At 39.5% G+C, this 18,992-nt stretch overlaps 1 protein-coding gene across 2 annotated transcripts; it reads left to right on the top strand.

The window, feature by feature from the left end:
* Positions 1 to 1,972: 1,972 nt before the first annotated feature.
* LOC110532372 lies at positions 1,973 to 17,265 on the top strand. Of its 2 annotated transcripts, XM_021616221.2 has the most exons (7): positions 1,973 to 2,121; positions 4,085 to 4,146; positions 7,909 to 7,978; positions 12,334 to 14,641; positions 14,762 to 14,836; positions 15,063 to 15,095; positions 16,363 to 17,265. In XM_021616221.2, the coding sequence occupies exons 3-7, from the start codon at positions 7,934 to 7,936 to the stop codon at positions 16,569 to 16,571; spliced, it is 2,670 nt and encodes an 889-aa protein (XP_021471896.2). In that variant the 5' UTR covers positions 1,973 to 2,121; positions 4,085 to 4,146; positions 7,909 to 7,933; the 3' UTR covers positions 16,572 to 17,265. The 2 variants fall into 2 exon arrangements, with proteins under 2 accessions (XP_021471896.2, XP_036844205.1); XM_036988310.1 differs by lacking the exon at positions 7,909 to 7,978.
* Positions 17,266 to 18,992: the final 1,727 nt, after the last annotated feature.

The following is an 18,992-nucleotide window of genomic DNA, read 5'->3' as shown; positions in this document are numbered from 1 at the left end:
TGAACAGAGTGCCCCATGGTAGCAGTGGGGTTATGGTATGGGCAGGCATAAGCTACTAACAATGAACACAATTGCATTTTATCATAGCAATTTTGATGCACAGATACTGTGGCGAGATCCTGAGACCCATTGTTGTGCCATTCATCCACCAGTTCCATCACCTCATGTTTCAGCATGAAAATGTCCTAGTTCTTCCATGGCCTGCATACCAGACATGTCACCCATGGAGCATGTTTGGGATACTCTGGATCAACGTGTATGACAGCGTGCTCCAGTTCCCGCCAATATCCATTAACTTTGTATAGCCATTGAAGAGGGGTGGGGCTAAATTCCACAGGCCACAATCAACAGCCTGATCAACTCTATGCGAAGGAGATGTGGTCAAATGGTGGTCACACCAAATAATGACTGGTTTTCTGATCCACACCCCTACTTTAAAAAAAAGGTATCTGTGACCAACTGATGCATATCTGTATTCCCAGTCACGTGAAATCTAAAGATTAGGGGATCATTTATTTCAATGGACTAATTTCCTTATGTGAATTGTAACTCAGTAAAATATTTGAAAATGTTGCAAATCCAGTTTATATTTTTGTTCAGTGTATATTTTGGAATAGCTGATGTTAATTTCAGGAGGCTGCCATCAGCGAAAAGGGAACAAAACACATTTTCACAACCCACCATACAATATCTAAGTGGCGCAACGGTCTAAGGCACTGCTTCTCAGTGCTAGAGGCATCACTACAGACCCTGGTTAGATCCTAGGCTGTATCACAACTGGCTGTGATCAGGAGTCCCAGGGTGGTGCACAATTGGTTAGGGGAGGGTTTGGCCAGGGTAGGCCATCATTGTAAAATAAGAATGTGTTCTTAACTGACTTGCCTAGTTAAATAAAGGTTAAAAAATAAAAACAATGACAATCGTTGGCTGCTATTTATTGATAATGGGACTGTTTATTGGTGTGTGGCTAGTGACTTTTATAGAGACGGCCCGAATTACCTGTGTTATTTGAGAAAGAAAACTATAGCTGCGTTCAAGGCTCTAAATTTAAAACGAAAATATTGGTAGCACTGGTACTCCCTTCTTAAAGAAAGGTAGGAGCCCCCAAATTAAATTTAGGAGCGCCAGAATTTTTGGGGGGAGATACAGTCTATATTGGGACTTTATGAATTCTAGCTACATTTGAAGCACATGTTGTGCCATAGAAATTAATGTGTAACACTGTAAATACATCAGCTTATTATCAAAGCTAAAATGTTGATACGAATACCTGTCATTGAAATTACTAAATAAGTTGTTTCTACATTGTGTAAAGCACTATATTCTTATTGAAACGCATTACATTGTACATCGTCTCTTTAAAAATTTCAGGTTTGTGACGATAACGTGCAAGAAATCTCGCTCATTCACCGCTTTCTGGTGGCGCTTTGAATGCCTTGTTCAAAACAACTGAGAACTCGGAAATCTCCGACTTCCGAATTCAGTGCGTTCAAGACAACTGGGAACTTGGAAAACGAGTTCCACCTGGAAAAAAAATCATTTTGAACGGTCATCCAACTCAGAATTCCCACTCGGGCCTCTTTCTAGAGCTCCGACTTTCCGACCTGAAGGTCACTGACTTCATGATTTGGCCTCGTATTTTTTTTATTAGTTCTCCTAAACCCCCTACGAAAAGTCCAATTTGACAAAATCTTTATCCCTTCTTGACAAAATCCACATACGCTTCCGTGACGCTAATGTTGGGCAATAGTTGTCCCGGGTTCTCCCAGGCTGCCGGGTTGGTGTAGGATCAGATAGAGCCAAGTAGTGGAATAGTGGTGCGGGTTTTGGGGTGTAGGGTTAGTTGGTAGGGCAATTGTTCTTCCCTATTCCCCATCCTTTTCCCTTCCATTTTTGTCTCAAATTGCAATGAATTCACATTCCAGAAGTAGGCAAAAACGCAGGGCCTAGATAAGAGAAATTGATTAATAACCTTGATTAATAGGGAAGGCCTCACACTCCAGTACAGAAGGTGGCGCTATATGCACCTAACAGTAAATTGTGATCTGCCACACTCATTTGAAGAAGATTTCTTGGGAGAACGCTTTCTCGCTAGAATAACAAAGACCAACTTCGTGAAATGTGAGTACAACGTTTATTTATTCAACAAATTACTTTCATTTGAATGTTTAATTCGATCATTGGGGTATGCAACGCCGAGTGTGTTTTCAACATCATCCCACTAGCCAAGCAAGCTATCTAGCTAACTACTGTTAGCTTACGTTGTTGGACACTACCGTCCGATTAGTAACGTAGGGACGAAAAACCCGTTTTGGTGATTCTTGGTAAATCATCCAAATAAATAAATCACTGCAAGTTTTTGGACTCATTCAGCAGTACAATACCATTAAATTAAATGCTAAATTCAATTTATATTCCTATAACTTTAGTTGAAAATAATGCAGCCGCTGCTTCCTGTTGACAAGGCATTAATAAATAGCCCAATGTCCAACAGTTTTAAAGTGTCCAAATCAATAACCAATATGCAGAAACAGTTAGTGATATATTGAAAACGTAAACATACAATTTACTAACTACACTTACATGTGCAACAATAGTAATCATATTACTTGTATTTTTTAAACGAGCACCCTATAAACTCCACACGCACCAAAACCCAGTTTTGTCAAGTGGTACTAAATCATTAATCGATGCGCTGTTCAAACTACCACAACTCAAAACCACATGGAATGAGGATATTTTTACTTCACTGGTTAGAGGATACCCTTCACAACGGTCAGCTGCATTTTGGAATGTTGAATTTGGATATGGGGGTCACCAAAACAAAAAGAGAAACGCAACATTGTTTTGTCAATCACTCCAATCTATTATCATGTTGAAATAAATTGCCCGAGAGGGGGGAATGCTGTGTAAATCTCACACTCAAAAACCACACGGAATCTGAGAATCATGTGTACATCACTGGTTGGAGGACAATTTGTAGAAGAACGCTAGCTACAATTTGAAGTGTTGCATTTTGATTCAAGTAGGTCACCAACGAGGTAAGTGTAACAACCCCTTTCTGTTAATCACTTCCATCGATATCATACTGAAATCAATAGAACAGGGGGTAAACGTTTGGGTTGTAGCGCTGTTTAAACTAACGCGATTCAAAGGCCACACGGAAACTTGGAATAACCTGTACATGGTTGGTTAGATGATAATTTGTATAAGGCTTCTATCTTTATTTTGAAATGGCGGATGTTGATTTCGGGAGGCTGCCATCATGGAAAAGGGAATACAACACTTTTTCTGTTTAGTTAATTTACAACGAATCACGACCCGCCATAAGGTATCAACATTGACAACGGTTGGCGGCTATTTAAGTAATCGTTTGACTTTCAATTCCGTCTATTGTTGTGTAGTCATCGACTTTTATATAGACCGTCCGAATTATCTGCGCCATTTGAGAAATAAAATGTTATTAGCGTTCTAAATCCTGCTACCCTCAGCGTGTATGACAAAATCAACATTACAACACCAAAGATATTGATCTGTTTTAAGCAATTGATATTTTGTCATCGTGTTGACGATAAACTTTTATACTAACATCACCAATCTGAGGTAAAAAGCATGTGTAACCCTCCCCCCATTCGATGTGGTCAGTTTGTGTAATGTAGTAGTAACACACAGTTTATATAATGGAAAGTAGCGTAATATACATTAATTACATATTAATCCTATTTTGTATTTTGATATGGCAAAATAATTCAATATCTTAATTTAGGATGATAATAAATTATGCAAACTCACAGATTTGTTCAATAATCACATTTCTCACAAGTTTATCCATTTAGAGATGTAAAACATGCTCAATTTAACCATTGCTCTAGACTAGAGAGACCATGGAAAGGGTCTCTGCAGCAGGCTGAACGTTTATGTCCCTGCTGATTGCCAGCAGGCGGTGTTTAGATAAACAACCAAAGTTAAACTAACTAGTTAATTGTACATTCAGGAATGTGTCAACTACAAAGAACCGCTTATTTTTTAAATCCTGAATTGGTTATTTGTTGCAAATCATCTTTTTAAATCCGTTTTCTTTCAGGGACTAAACAGGCCAATTGACGCTTTAGCAGGACAAAGCACTCTTTCCCGACTGGTGTGGAGGTAAGATATTGTAACATTATCTGATTAAAAACATTCGACATTCAGCTAGTTGTTTTCTGCTTCATGTAGGCTTACTAGCCAATTAATTGATTGTGCATCCTTAGCTACATGTATTAATGTTGTTGCCTAGTGAATACATGCATTCAGTGTCTAATTACTGCCAGTTCCCTACCTCTCTCTGTATTGGGTTGAGGGGCTGGGCAATGTTGTCAGTTAATTTTATTTAATTGTATCGTTATTTTAGCAGGGAGTTACCATTGAGATGAGGTTCTCTTTCACAAGGGAGCCATCAATATATAATTTCATAAATCTAAAAATCAAATACTATATGAAACAAGTAAAATACAGCACTACACAAATATTCAAGGAAAAGTATTACATTCCTCAATAAGCAGGTCCCCAATCAATATTTTAAATTGCCAGAGTGGCACCAGAACATGCAATTGTAATGTATTTTATAGTTGGTTCCAGCAATGCGGTGCTTTAAAACTAAAAGCAGATTTACCTAGTTCGGTGGAGACCCGAGGAACCTTAAGATTCAACCAACCTCGTGGACGGGTTTGGTATCTCGTGTTTTTATATTTGAACAGTGAAGTTAGATAAGTCGGAAGCTTGTGTAGTAGTACTTTGTAAACAAAAATGTAATAATTAACTGATCTACGGGACTTTAATGAGAACCAGCCAACCTTTTGATACAGCATTCAGTGGTGAGTATTGAAACTGTCACCTGTGAAGGGAGCTATGGGAGACATGGCATCCAAAGGTTTAACAGTAATGGCTGCTGCAGTCTGGTAAATGGTGTCACCGTAATCAAGAACTGGCACGAAAGTTGAATGTACAATCTGCTTCTTGCTATTTAGGGAGAGGCAAGATATATTTCTATAAAGAAGCCCACATTAAATCGTAGATTTTTAACTATCTCATCCATATCTTTTTTTAAACATTAAATCTTGTCAATCCAAATGCCCAGGTATTTATTGGCGGGAACCAGATTGATGGGAGAAACAGCCAATGAATAAATATGTAGTTAAATGTTTTTTGTTTGCGAGGATTAGAGAACAACATACAACAGTCTTGCCCGCATGAAGTACATGTTTTAAACCAAACAGGCTATTTTGTAAGGCAACAAAGTCAAATTGCAGCTCTAAAATAGCCTTGTCAACAGTTGGGACAATGGCATACATACGTGTCATCTGAAAACAGATGAATATTACAAGTTTTAACAGTTTTAATATTATTTATATGAATGGGAAAGAGAACAGGTCCCAATACTGATCTCTGCGGTACACCTTTTGTAATATCCAGAAAACTAGACAATCAGAAATCACGCATTGTGTCCTATTTGACAGATATTTGTCAATAAATGTCAGAGGTATTCTACTCAAACTGTAAAGACTTTTATCAGTAAAATTATTAACCTGACAATGTAAGGGGTTATTAATTGTTACAATGCACAGGCCATGTTATGATGATGGTTCAAGATAATCTGATAATTGTTATGAACATGTTTTGAAGTATGAAATGATCATGCTTATGAATATGTAAAACTGCATAATGATGGAACATTAAAGTGCAGAAACATTAATGGTGCTTTCAAGACAACTGGGAACTTGGGGAAAAAAACAGAGTCAAATCACAATGTCAGTAATCTTCAGGTTGGAAAGTCTGAGCTGTAGAAAGATGCCAGAGTTTCTGAGTTAGAATTCCAAGTTGGATGCACTTTTTAAATTGTGAAAGAGCAAAACATTTGGCACATATGAATTCAGGGCAACCTGCAGTGTTGTTGATGCACATTTGACAGAGAAGAACAGTGTTCGTTTTCATGTGAGAGAAGCTGAATTTAATGTTGTGTATGTTGATCCAAACACCGTTAAAAGAAAAAACGGCAGTGCTGTCATGTTTGGGAATTACTCTGCAGTAATATGATCAGTCCAAAACATTGCACAGCCCACAGACTTAAGTGCCTGCCTCAGATAAGATGTTTGCATGTCTACAGCTGGAGGGAACCCTCGGTGAGTGACGTCGGCACCTGTTTAGCTTTCGCAAAGAAGTGCCCCCTCCCCCTTCAGTATCGAACATGTCCCCAACAAAATGCAGCACCTCTGTGGGGAGATTAAACTCACCAAATCTCGTTGCAAAGATGTTTGGGAAAATACAACATGTCTGTAACACTTTACTTGACACCCAGCGTCCTTACACGTTATGAAACGGTCATAAACATGTCATAACAGCTGACATAACTTGTCATAAACTGGCATATTTACACCTGTTGTGACATATTAGATTATTTTATGGCTGGTTATGACGCCTACATAAATGTCAAAACCCACAACCTACCACACAAAGCAAAACATTTCATTACACCATAGCCTACTTGTCAGTAGTATGTTTATGTTACCAAACATTTTCTGGAATTGACCAGAATTTAATATCATTGTATTTGTGCACACATTGATGTCAGACATGCAACTACCCAAATGCTTTGTTTCTGATGACTGGGGTGCATGCAGGAGCAGATTTAAGGAACAGGACAAGACACCCTCTATTTGACTGATGACTGACATAAGGGAAAGTAGGTGATAGACATATCTGGCTTATATGATTATGATGGTCATAATGATCATAATGCTTAATGACAAATTATTTTAAATACGATGGAGAAAAAAATGACTAAAGAATTTGTTACAACAACAAACGAAAGGAAAGTTATTGGCAGGAAAAAAACACATTTGAACATAACCAGCCATAAAATGATGCAATTTGTCTCAGCAGGTGTACATATATGGGTCATGAGTGTTATGACTATGTTATGAAAAGTGTTATGTTAGCTTTTATGACATATTTTGACATGGTTTTGACCATGCCATAACGTTATGATACTGGGTGTCAAGTAAAGTGTTACCCAATTTTCTTTGGAAAAGCAGACTATTTTTAATTTATGTCATTAACTGTTTTGTCCCTCCCCTGTAGTCCCAAATTAAGTCCATTCAAGTGATTGAAGATGTCACAAAAAAAATCATTTTCTCTAGAATGTGATGTGTTTCTTCTGACGGCAGTCGAGAGATAAGCAACTCTCCCCTCCCTAAGCTCACATACTCTCTTAAGAGCGTTAGGTCTACCCTTATTTAACCACTGAATCATGATGCTCAGCAGACATGTCTTTCAGCAGACTAAGAAACAAGCAATGTTGAAGGCTAAATGTTGATCAGATAAAGTTTATGATGGCCATAACTGAGTCCAGTGCATTCTTTAACTCACTGCAGAGTTTAGCGCAAAGCACACTCAGGCAGTGTAGTCACATCTGCGGTGAAAGAGTCCATACCACCTATAGGTGACCAGACAGACCCTGTACCCCTGTTAGCTGCTCTGATTGGCTGTAACTGGTATCTTAGTGCTATTGATTGACAGCACTTAATGGGCAGGACGTTAGGAAAACAGATTCTCCCATTGGAGAATGTTGAACTCATTTTGGCACTTAACATTGGATTTCTGCATGGATTTTTAGCTGATGAAATAGTTTTTTATGTTTGAGCAAATGGCCAATCTAAATAGGTAAAAGGCCGCATCTTGCCCACTGGCAGCCATTTGAATAGCCCTAACCTAGATGTTGTCTTCTAACATTTCAGCTTGTCTGTGTCACTCTTGCTAGTAAGGCGCTTTGCTTCCTTTTTTATTTTGGAAGACTGTCAGTTCAACCTCACATAAGATGCAAGTCACTGATTTGAGTGTGGTCATTTCATTACCTGAAATGGTTCTTTTTAGATTTCCTTTTCAGTCAAGCTCAGAAATGGACAATACATCTTCTTCAACCAGAGAAGTGGAGAGTGTATTTGTAAGTATCATTGTATATCACAACACAAAATGGCTGATATTATTTAAGTTCTGCAAAGTTGTCACCACTTGTGTTTGGGGAGAAATGTTTGGGGATAATTGTACAATAGCCATTTTGGAGCTTGTTTCACTTCCATTGTGTGTCAACAGCAACTATGTCATGTTTTAGGCTGACTGTGAACTGCAATTCTGCAGAGGCTTCTGCCTTCCTGATTTTCAAAAACCCTTGACATACAGTGCCTTCAGAAATTATTCATACCTCTTGAATTATTCAACATTTTGTTAAGCTGCTGCTACTCGCTGTTATTATCTATGCATAGTCACTTTACATATTACCTCGACTAACCTCTACCCCCACACATTGACTCTGTACCGGTACCTCCTGTATATAGCCTCGTTATTGTTATTTTGTAACTTTTTATAGTTTATTTAGTAAATATTTGCTTAACTCGTATTTTTCGAAAACTACATTGTTGGTTAAGGGCTTGTAAGTAAGCATTTCACGGTAATACCTATTGTATTCGGCTCGTTTTTCCCCCCCCCATCTACACACACACACACAACCCCATAATGACAGTGAAACATGCTTTTAGAAATGTTAGCGAATGTATAGAAAATGAAGGATAAACATCTCATTTGCATAAGTATTCACAACCCTGAGTCACTACTTTTGTAGAAGGACCTTTGGCGGCGTTTACAGCTTTGAGTCGTCTTAAGTATGTCTGTATCAGCTTTGCACATCTGGATTTGGGCATTTTCTCTTGTTCCTTGCAGATTTTTGTAAATTAGATTTAATTAAAAAAAATATATATAAATATATATCAGCTAAAAAAGAAACGTCCTCTCACTGTCAACTGCGTTTATTTTTTAGCAAACCTAAAGTGTAAGTATTTGTATGAACATAAGATTCATCAACTGAGACATAAACTGAACAAGTTCCACAGACATGTGACTAACATAAATGGAATAATGTGTCCCCGAACAAAGGGGAGGTCAAAATCAAAAGTAACAGTCAGTATCTGGTGTGGCCACCAGGTGCATTAAGTACCGCAGTGCATCTCCTCCTCATTGACTGCACCAGATTTGCTAGTTCTTGCTGTGAGATGTTACCCCACTCTTCCACCAAGACACCTGCAAGTTCCCGGACGTTTCTGCGGGGAATGGCCCTAGCCCTCATCCTCCGATCCAACAGGTCCTAGACGTGCTCAATGGGATTGAGATCCGGGCTCTTCGCTGGCCATGGCTGAACACTGACATTCCTGTCTTGAAGGAAATCACGCACAGGACGAGCAGTATGGCTGGTGACATTGTCATGCTGGAGGGTCATGTCAGGATGAGCCTGCAGGAAGGGTACCACATGAGGGAGGAGGATGTCTTCCCTGTGATTGCCTGCAATGACAACAAGCTTAGTCCAATGATGCTGTGACACACTGCCCCAGACCATGACGGACCCTCCACCTCCAAATCGATCCCGCTCCCGAGTACAGGCGTTGGTGTAACGCTCATTCCTTCGATGATAAACGTGAATCTAACCATCACCCCTGGTGAGACAAAACCGCGACTCTTCAGTGAAGAGCCCTTTTTGCCAGTCCTGTCTGGTCCAGCGACGGTGTGTTTGTGTCCATAGGCGACATTGTTGCCGGTGATGTCTGGTGAGGTCCTGCCTTACAACAGGCCTACAAGCCCTCAGTCCAGCCTCTCTCAGCCTATTGCGGACAGTCTGAGCACTGATGGAGGAATTGTGCATTCCTGGTGTAACTTCGGCAGTTGTTGTTGCCATTCTGTACCTGTCCCGCAGGTGTGATGTTCTGATGTACCGATCCTGTGCATGTGTTGTTACACGTGGTCTGCCACTGCGAGGACAATCAGCTGTCCGTCCTGTCTCCCTGTAGCGCTGTCTTAGTCGACTCACAGTACGGACATTGCAATTTCTTTCCCTGGCCACATCTGCAGTCCTCATGCCTCCTTGCAGCATGCCTAAGGCACGTTCACGCAGTTCATCTTTCTTTTGGTCAGTAGAAAGGCCTTTTTAGTGTCCTAAGTTTTCACAAGTGTGACCTTAATTGCCTACCGCCTGTAAGCTGTTAGTGTCTTAACGACCGTTCCACAGGTGCATGTTCATTAATTGTTTATTGCTCATTGAACAAGCATGGGAAACAGTGTTGAAACCCTTTACAATGAACATCTGTGAAGTTATTTGGATTATCTTTGAAAGACAAGGTCCTGAAAAAGGGATGTTTTATTTATTTATTTATTTATTTATATATATATATATACACACACACACACAGTTGAAGTCATAACTTTACATACACCTTAGTCAAATATATTTAAACTTAAGTTCACAATTCCTGACATTTAATCCTAGTAAAAATTCCCTGTCTCAGGACAGTAAGGATCACCACATTATTTTAAGAATGTGAAATGTCCGAATAATAGTAGAGAGAATGATCTATTTCAGCTTTTATTTCTTTCATCACATTCCCAGTGGGTCAGAAGTTTACATACACTCAGTTAGTATTTGGTAGCATTGCCTTTAAATTGTTTAACTTGGGTCAAATGTTTAGGGTAGCCTTCCACAAGCTTCCCACAATAAGTTGGGTGAATTTTGGCCCATTTTTCTCATTTTGTGAGCATTTCTCCTTTGCCAAGATAATCAATCCACCTGACAAGTGTGGCATATCAAGAAGATAATTAAACAGCATGATCATTACACGGGTGCACCTTGTGCTGGGGACAATAAAAGGCCACTAAAATGTTCAGTTTTGTCACAATGCCACAATGTCTCAAGTTGAGGGATGCTGACTGTAGGAATGTCCACCAGAGCTGTTGCCAGAGAATTTGATGTTAATTTCTCTACCATAAGCCACCTCCAACGTCGTTTTATATATTCTGGCAGTACATCCAGCCTCACAACCACAGACCACGTGTATGGTGTCGTGTGGGCAAGCATTTTGCTGATATCAACGTTGTGAATGGAGTGCCCCATTGTGGCGTTGGGGTTATGGTATGGCAGGGATAAGTTACAGACAACAAACACAATTGCATTTTATCGATGGCAATTTGAATGCACAGAGATACCGTGATGAGATCCTGAGGCTCATTCATCAGCAGCCATCACCTTATGTTTCAGCATAATAATGCATTGCCCCATGTCGCAAGGATCTGTACACAATTCCTGGAAGCTGAAAATGTCCCCGTTTCTGGCCTGCATACTCGCCAGGCATGTTTGGGATGCTCTGGATCGACGCGTAGGAACGCGTGTTACAGTTCCCGCCAATATCAAGCAACAAGTGTAGTGGGACAACATTCCACATTCCAATCAACAGCCTGATCAACTCTATGCGAAGGAGACGTGTCACGATTCATGTCTGTATTTCCACTCATGTGAAATCCATAGATTAGGGCCAAAGAATAAAGATCATACCCCCAAGACATGCCAACCTCCCTTGTTATTGCTAATGGTGAGAGGTTAGCATGTCTTAAGTATATGATCTTTGAAACACAACCAAAACAAAGCGTGAATGCAACAAGTTTGTGTAGTCACTAGCTTGATGTAGTCAATGTGCGCTAAGAATATGGAACTAAATACTAAACACTAAACACTTTTGACAGGGGGGTCAAAATTATCTTCACCCATCTTTTTAAGAGATAAAAAATATTGAAACAATCTATTTCTCTGAAAAATTATATCAGTATAAAATAATAATTTGAAAACTTTTTGGAGCATAAAATATAGCTCAGTATTGGTATTTAGTTTAGTCTTTTTTGCTCTTCTTTATCAAGGGTGCCAATAATTTGAGGTGACTATGTATTATATGGGCCCAATGAGATCTTTAGCTATCTAAAAATGGTCTACCTGAGCAAGTCACCATTCCGGAAACTTTAAAGTCTGAAGATTATCCCTGAGTTGATATTTCTGTCTGTGACAGAGTCTGAAGAGGTCGAGCAAGACTGAGCTCAGGCCAAGATACTGTGGATATCATATTTCTAGGGCCACTGATTTGTGGTCATCATACAGGGATGAAATTAGTCTCATTCCTTTCACAAGGACCAAATCTGTCTCGGTATCCCTTTAGCTGTGGAGTTAGTCAGGAACTTAGAGACCTGATACATGTTTTACTCTGTACACTAGCATACAGAATAGATAATGGCATGATTACAAATAAGAAAGGTGCATGGTTTTATTTTATTACTTGATTGCATGAAATATGCCCTTTCAGAATAATAAGGACACAGTTATTGGTTTAGTAAATGAGTTGATATGTTGGAGTAAAACAGTTCAGGTTTTCAGTGATCAGACAATGCATTTAGTAAAACAAATGTATCAATTCTGATTTGTTTTCATGATTTCAGCTCAACAAACACATGCTTGGATATGATTCTGAAGATTCAATCAGCAACATAGAAATAAAAGAATATGAATATGTGCCAGGAACAGAAAGTGACAGTGAGAGCAGCTTAGAGGACTTTACTGCATTAAAGGACAAATGCACCACTAAAGCAAGATCTGCACCTAAAGATGGCCAACTTGACAAAGACTTGCTTGGTTATGATTCTGAAGACTCAATCAGCAGCATAGAAATAACAGAATATGAATATGTGCCAGAATATGAATATGTGCCAGGAACAGAAAGTGACAGTGAGAGCAGCTTAGAGGACTTTACTGCATTGAAGGACAAATGCCCTACTAAAGCAAGATTGGAACCTAAAGATGGCCAACTTGACAAAGACAGGATTGGATATAATTCTGAAGATTCAATCAGCTGCACACAAATAACACGAGATGAATGTGTGTCAAGAACAGAAAGTGACAGTGAGAGCAGCTTGGAGCACTGCACTGTATTGAAGAACAAAGGCCTCACCAAAGCAAGATCTGCTCCTAAAGATGGTCCAAAAAAGACTTATAAGAGACATAGAAATACAGAATCTGACACCTCTGTGCAAGAATCGACAAGTTCACTTGAAGTCATGCACGTTACAAAGACTAAAGATGGATCAAGAAGATACACCAAAAAACATTACTGTCTCTTTTGTGAGAAACCACAATCAAAAATTGCCCGGCATCTGGAAATGATTCATAAAAGTGAAGCTGAAGTCGCAAAGGCCCTTTCTTTCCCAAAGAACTCCAAGGACAGAAAGCTCCAACTGACAATACTGAGGAAACGAGGGGACAGGGCACACAACATGCAAGTCATAAGAGAAGGCAAAGGTGTTATAGTTCCTTGTAAACAAACCAGTTCCCCAAATGGAAATCCAAAAGACTTCTTGCACTGTGCAAATTGCCAAGGACTCTTTAAAAGAAAATTCCTATGGAAACACATGAAAAGGTGCCCACTGAGTGGTGTACGGCTGAAACCTGGTAAAACACGAGTGCAGGCTATTTGTGCCCATGCACAACCTGTGCCTGATGGGATAAGCAAGGGACTGTGGAAACTCGTCAATGATATGACACAAGATGAGGTGGTAGATGTCATAAAGAAAGACAAATGTATCATCCAGTTCGGGGAGCAACATTACAACATCATGGGACACAGACGTGCCAATCATGAATTGATACGGCAGAAAATGCGCGAGCTGGGGAGACTAGTTTTGAAAGGGAAGCATGTATCACCTCTCACGAGATTGGAGGAATACATTGATCCAGCCAACTTCCTCCACACAATCAGTGCAGTGAAAGCTGTTTGTGGCTTTGACAGTGATAAGAATACACTAAAGACACCTTCACTAGCCTTAAAACTTGGCCATAACCTTCAGAAGGTTGCAGACATAGTTAGTTGTGAGGCTAGGGTCTCCGGTAACAAGAAAAAGGCTCAGAAGGTAGAGGACTTCAAACATATCTATAAGACATGCTGGAGAGAGTACATCTCGTGTCATGCTCACAAAACATTTGAAAAAAATAAGTTCAATGCTCCACTGATCTTGACATTTGCTGAAGATGTCAAGAAACTGCACATCCACCTTCAAGAAAAACAGAAAACATGCTACAGCCAACTTTCCAAAGAACCTAACAGGAAGACGTGGGCACAGCTGGCTAAAGTCACTCTGTCACAAATGACGGTCTTTAACCGAAAAAGACCAGGGGATGCCTCCCTGATGACAGTGGCCTCATTCGTGTCTCGAGACAAAACTGCTTTACATGACGATTATGGGAACTCCCTTTCAGATGTTGAACGGGCGCTATGCCAACATTTTAGTCGCATAGAAATATGTGGGAAGCGATCAAGAAAAGTCGCAGTGCTTCTATCCCCTACAATGATCAAATCAATGGAGCTGCTTGCAGAGAAGCGTGAACATTGCAGCGTTCTGAAGGAGAACATCTATATGTTCGCCATTCCAGGCTGTCCAACATCATTCAGCGGATCAGACTGCCTGCGTCTCTTTGCCAAGAAGTGTGGGGCTAAATGTCCAGAATCCCTCTCGTCCACCAAGTTGCGTAAACACATCACCATGATGTCTACTGTACTCAACTTAAATGACACCGACATGGACCTGCTAGCCGATTTCCTGGGACATGATCTACAGATGGACAAAAAATATTACAGGTTACCTGAGGGGACACTTCAGCTGGCAAAAATCACCAAAGTCCTCATGGCGATGGAGCAGGGAAGGCTAAACGAATTCAAGGGGAAAGGTCTTGACCAGATCCACATCAGTCCAGTGGGTATGTAACAATCTGTCAAGTTGAACCTGGTACCTCAACCCTGTCATGGTGACTTTTTCTGAGCAACCTGTCTATTTTGCTCTCCTTGCTAAGAGATGTTCTTGCTTGCTTGTATTTCAGAGTGTGTTGAGCTGGATGAAGAGAGTGATACAGACTTGACTGAAGAAACTCCTGGAAGGTCATGTGAGCCACAAGGTAAAGATTTTGATGTGGAATGAAAGCATTTAAGGCCCAGCAGCTTTTAGAAACTTGTTCAATTTGAATTTCCAGCCATAACATATTCATAAATGACACACACATACTGTACCTTAGGGCCAACAGTTTAATTGATACTGTATATGCAAACAGCATGTTGTAGGATTTCAATACTGATCCATGGGATTTAGGAATTTGTATTCATGTGTTTCCATTGGCTCACCAGAGAGGACACGAGAGGCCATGGCAGGAAGATCAGGTAAGGAACCTGCCCAAATGAATCTTATTGATGTGTTTGTTCCTGTTTCCACTTGGCTCTTTAGTCTCTACTATTCTAAAATGTCTGCATGCATTTCCAGCACTTAGTCATGTCAAAATAGTTTCTCTGTTTACTCCCACAAACATTTTTATTATGGACATATTAGTCCTTGCACGTAGACTGTGGTCGGTGAATTAGTGGTTTATATTTCCTGCCAAGCCAGATCTTAGAGCTCTGTTCTTTAGTAAGTGGTACTCAGCCACTTTGCTGAAGGAGTCTCAAATTGTGGCTCTAAAAATGAACAAGTAATCCACACACTCGTGATTTCATTACTCATGCTCCAACAATTACATTCTTATAATGCAATGTTCCAATTTTTTAAAGAGAGACTCAGCGAGACCAGTGTTAATTTTGTTAGCTGTTTTAGTCTTAGTCACATTTGAGTAATTTCATCTCTCGTTAGTTTTAGTTATCTAAAACTCTGGACAATTTTAGTGTAGTTTTAGCCACAGCAATTTATTATAATTTTTTTGTCTTTTTAGCAGACGCTCTTATCCAGGGCGACTTAAGATAGCTTCATCTTAAGATGGCTAGGTGGGACAACCACATATTTTTATACCCATCGTAACTATCAAGGGGGCAAATAACAATGCTTTCCAGAAATGATTGAAGTATTACTGTACTCCTAATACTCAACAAATAGCATTTGTTTTTCCCATCGGTAAATGGCAACTACAACTCGCATTTGCGGATCGTGAGAAACCCCATCCGAATCAATGTGGTCAAAGCAAAAATAGCCTACATGAAAGTAAGAGAGTGAGTAAACGTTATTGTTTCTACACTGAACAAAAATGTAAACGCAACATGTGCTGGTCCCATGTTGGATGAGCTGAAATAAAAGATACATTTTCCATATGCATAAAAAGCTTATTTCTCTAATTGTATGCACAAATTTGTTTACAATTTTGTAGCCTAGTGGTTAGAGCGTTAAGCCAGTAATCAAAAGGTTGCTGGTTCGAATCTCCAAGGTGAAAAAATCTGTAGATGTGCCCTTGAGCACTTAACCCTAAGTAAGTCGCTCTGGATAAGAGTGTCTGCTAAATGACTGAAATGTTAAAAAAAATACAAATAAAAATGTATCCAGTTCGTAAACAGCATGCAACATAACGCATGACTACACATGCATAGAATTCAAATACAGCATGATGTATGGTGACGCACCAAAAATGCCTGAAATATTTTTGAATTGTTGTTTACTTGTCCCAAGGTTCTAAGAAGAGGAAGTGGAGTGAGGAGGACAAAGGGACAGTGGAAGAAACATATATTCAATTCATGGACTCTGGAGCTACTCCAGGGAATGCAGACTCTTGCATGCATCAAGGCAGTGCCACAAGCCCTCAGAGAGCGGGACTGGCGGGCAGTGAAGTATTATGTCAAGAACAGAATTACAGCACATGTGAGCAGGACTACCAATAAATGTTGTAGTCTGTCTGGCCCTCTGTCTGCTTGTCTTTCTGCCTCTGTCTGTTCCTCTACCTGCATATCTGTCTTCCTGCCTGTCTCTGTCCCTTTGCCTGCCTGTCTGTCCCTCTGCCTGCCTGTCTGTCAGTCTGTGCCTCTGCCTGTCTGAAATGCAGTGCCTCCAGATTCCCTAGTTGTAATCAAGACAATATTATGTACAATGTTTAATATTCACACAATTACCCCAATAATGTATAAGTTCATTTGCAGTTTGTTTATTTATCAGATTTTTAAAAATGTTTTAAAGCGTATTTAGTCCTAGGCAGTGTTGTGATTAGTTATAAGAACGTGTAACAAAAGTAATGTTGTTACAATATTACTTTGCATAGAAAGTAACGTTATATTACTTTGTTACTTTCATGAACAGTCTCAAAACCTCACTGTTTGACTGTCAGACAGAGTGAGGCAAGCCATGCGTGCTCTACCAAAGATACTACTAATAATATCTAATTCATTTAAAAAAATCAAACATCTTGGTCACTACTTTTTCTTCCTAAATGGTGTAGACTGATGTATTTGTCTGAATTTTGCAGTAAAGATTATACAAGAGTATAGACTACACCCATAGCCTGGCCCCTCTGCGACATAAAACATTTTATTGGCCAAGAACCGTTGTACAAATAAACATGATGGCTTTCTTTTAACCTTACCATGTGTTATTCACTACTGCAGTTATTTTTAAAGGTTTCCCAGAGTTTTATCTTCAAGTACATTAATAGCATAACAAGAAGGCATTCTGTAGGAACACTGGTCAGCACAAAGCATTGAGAAAAAATCAGCTGTAGTCGCAGCTAGATCGACAGGCAGGCAAGCTGACGCATCATATTGGACCACCAGCAAGTTAATTAAATCAACATTGATGAACAAATTGTAGCCAAATTAACCTCTACAGGATCGGTGTATCCCCTGCCGGACGGTTGAGCTAACGTAGGCTAATGTGATTAGCATGAGGTTGTAAGTAACCAAAATTCACAGGACATAGACATATCTAATATGGGCAGAAAGCTTACATTTGGTAATCTAACTGCACTGTCCAATTTACAGTACCTATTACAGTGAAAGAATACCATGCTATTGTTTGAGAGTGCACAATTATGAACTTCAAAATGTATTAATAAACCAATTAGGCACATTTGGGCAGTCTTGATACAACATTTTAAACAGAATGCAATGGTTCATTGGATCAGTCTAAAACTTTGAACATATACTGTCAAAATTTTGGCTATATTCCTAAGTCATATTGGCCTTTTTCTTGCATTTCGAACATGTTTTTTTCTTTGTATTATCTTTTAACAGATCTAATGTGTTGTATTCTCCTACATTAATTTCGCATTTCCACAAACCTCAAAGTGTTTCCTTTCAAATGGTATTGAGAATATGCATATCTTTGGTTCAGGTCCTGAGCTACAGGCAGTTTGTCATTTTATGCGAAAATTTAAAAAAAGGGTCAGATCCCTAAGCAACTTTGAATTGTGCACGACGGATGAGTTGAATGCAGTATTTGTTTGCATTCTCTATATTATGTACCGAATACGTAACAATATCTAGACTTCCTAGATTTACCCATTAGGCTTACATCTTTATGGCCACATGGCTTCGTCTGCTTACTTCCTATTTAAAGAAACAAACAGAAAATCAAATACTAATGAATGAATACTGGGTCTTAATCTATTAACTGTCCATAGAGGAACTGCATAGACTGAGGAGAGAGGCTGTAACTCTGGATGGAGTATATGGGAGGGGTCTGGGATGATTTGATTGAGACAAACATCAGACAGGCCAAAGATTACGGATAACAAAAATATCCCGCCCCGCAGAGGAGGCTCCCTTGACCAGACATTTTGTTAAATGTCAGACCAGATCACAGCCCCGCACCAAATTCTAAAGAATTATGACTGGCGTGTCTCAGTTTCATCTTCGGTCTCTGTCTGTTCATAGACAGTCTGAAGGGATGGTGTTAACTCACACCCATTACCTTTAACTGACTTGCCTAGTTAAATAAAAAAAACATTACAAATAAAAATGGCTGTCTGGATTAGGCTGACTGTTGGATTTGATTTAGTTTAGTGGCCGCTGATTGACAATGCTCAGAGCACTGAACTGACTTGGTCTGGTTGTGTCCAGTGCTTTCCCAGTGTCTTGCTGGCATTTGAAGTACATTTTTTCAGGTTCTTTCTTGAAGTTGAGCTGGATAAATACATTAACTTAAAAATATATTGTTCATGAAAAGCTATATTCTTATTTTATACGACCCAAAATACACTTTGCCAGTTATCTAGATTAGAATCCATCTTCCCCCTTGTGCCCCTAAACAATAGCCTTATTTCAATTATTTAATTAAAACTGAGGCGTCGGATAGCATACCTATTTTTTAAA

Source organism: Oncorhynchus mykiss, chromosome 9 (genome assembly GCF_013265735.2).
Source record: "Oncorhynchus mykiss isolate Arlee chromosome 9, USDA_OmykA_1.1, whole genome shotgun sequence".
NCBI lineage: Eukaryota > Metazoa > Chordata > Actinopteri > Salmoniformes > Salmonidae > Oncorhynchus > Oncorhynchus mykiss.
The sequence above is the reverse complement of the archived record's forward strand: the minus strand, read 5'-3'. Positions and strand labels throughout refer to the sequence as shown.

Bases quoted from the DNA above. Each gene is read 5' to 3' on its own strand.
- LOC110532372 (XM_021616221.2), top strand. From the start codon at position 7,934: ATGGACAATACATCTTCTTCAACCAGAGAAGTGGAGAGTGTATTT. The intron at 7,979-12,333 runs GTAAGTATCATT...TCATGATTTCAG, and splicing joins GAGAAGTGGAGAGTGTATTT to CTCAACAAACACATGCTTGG. The intron at 14,837-15,062 runs GTAAAGATTTTG...TTGGCTCACCAG, and splicing joins AAGGTCATGTGAGCCACAAG to AGAGGACACGAGAGGCCATG.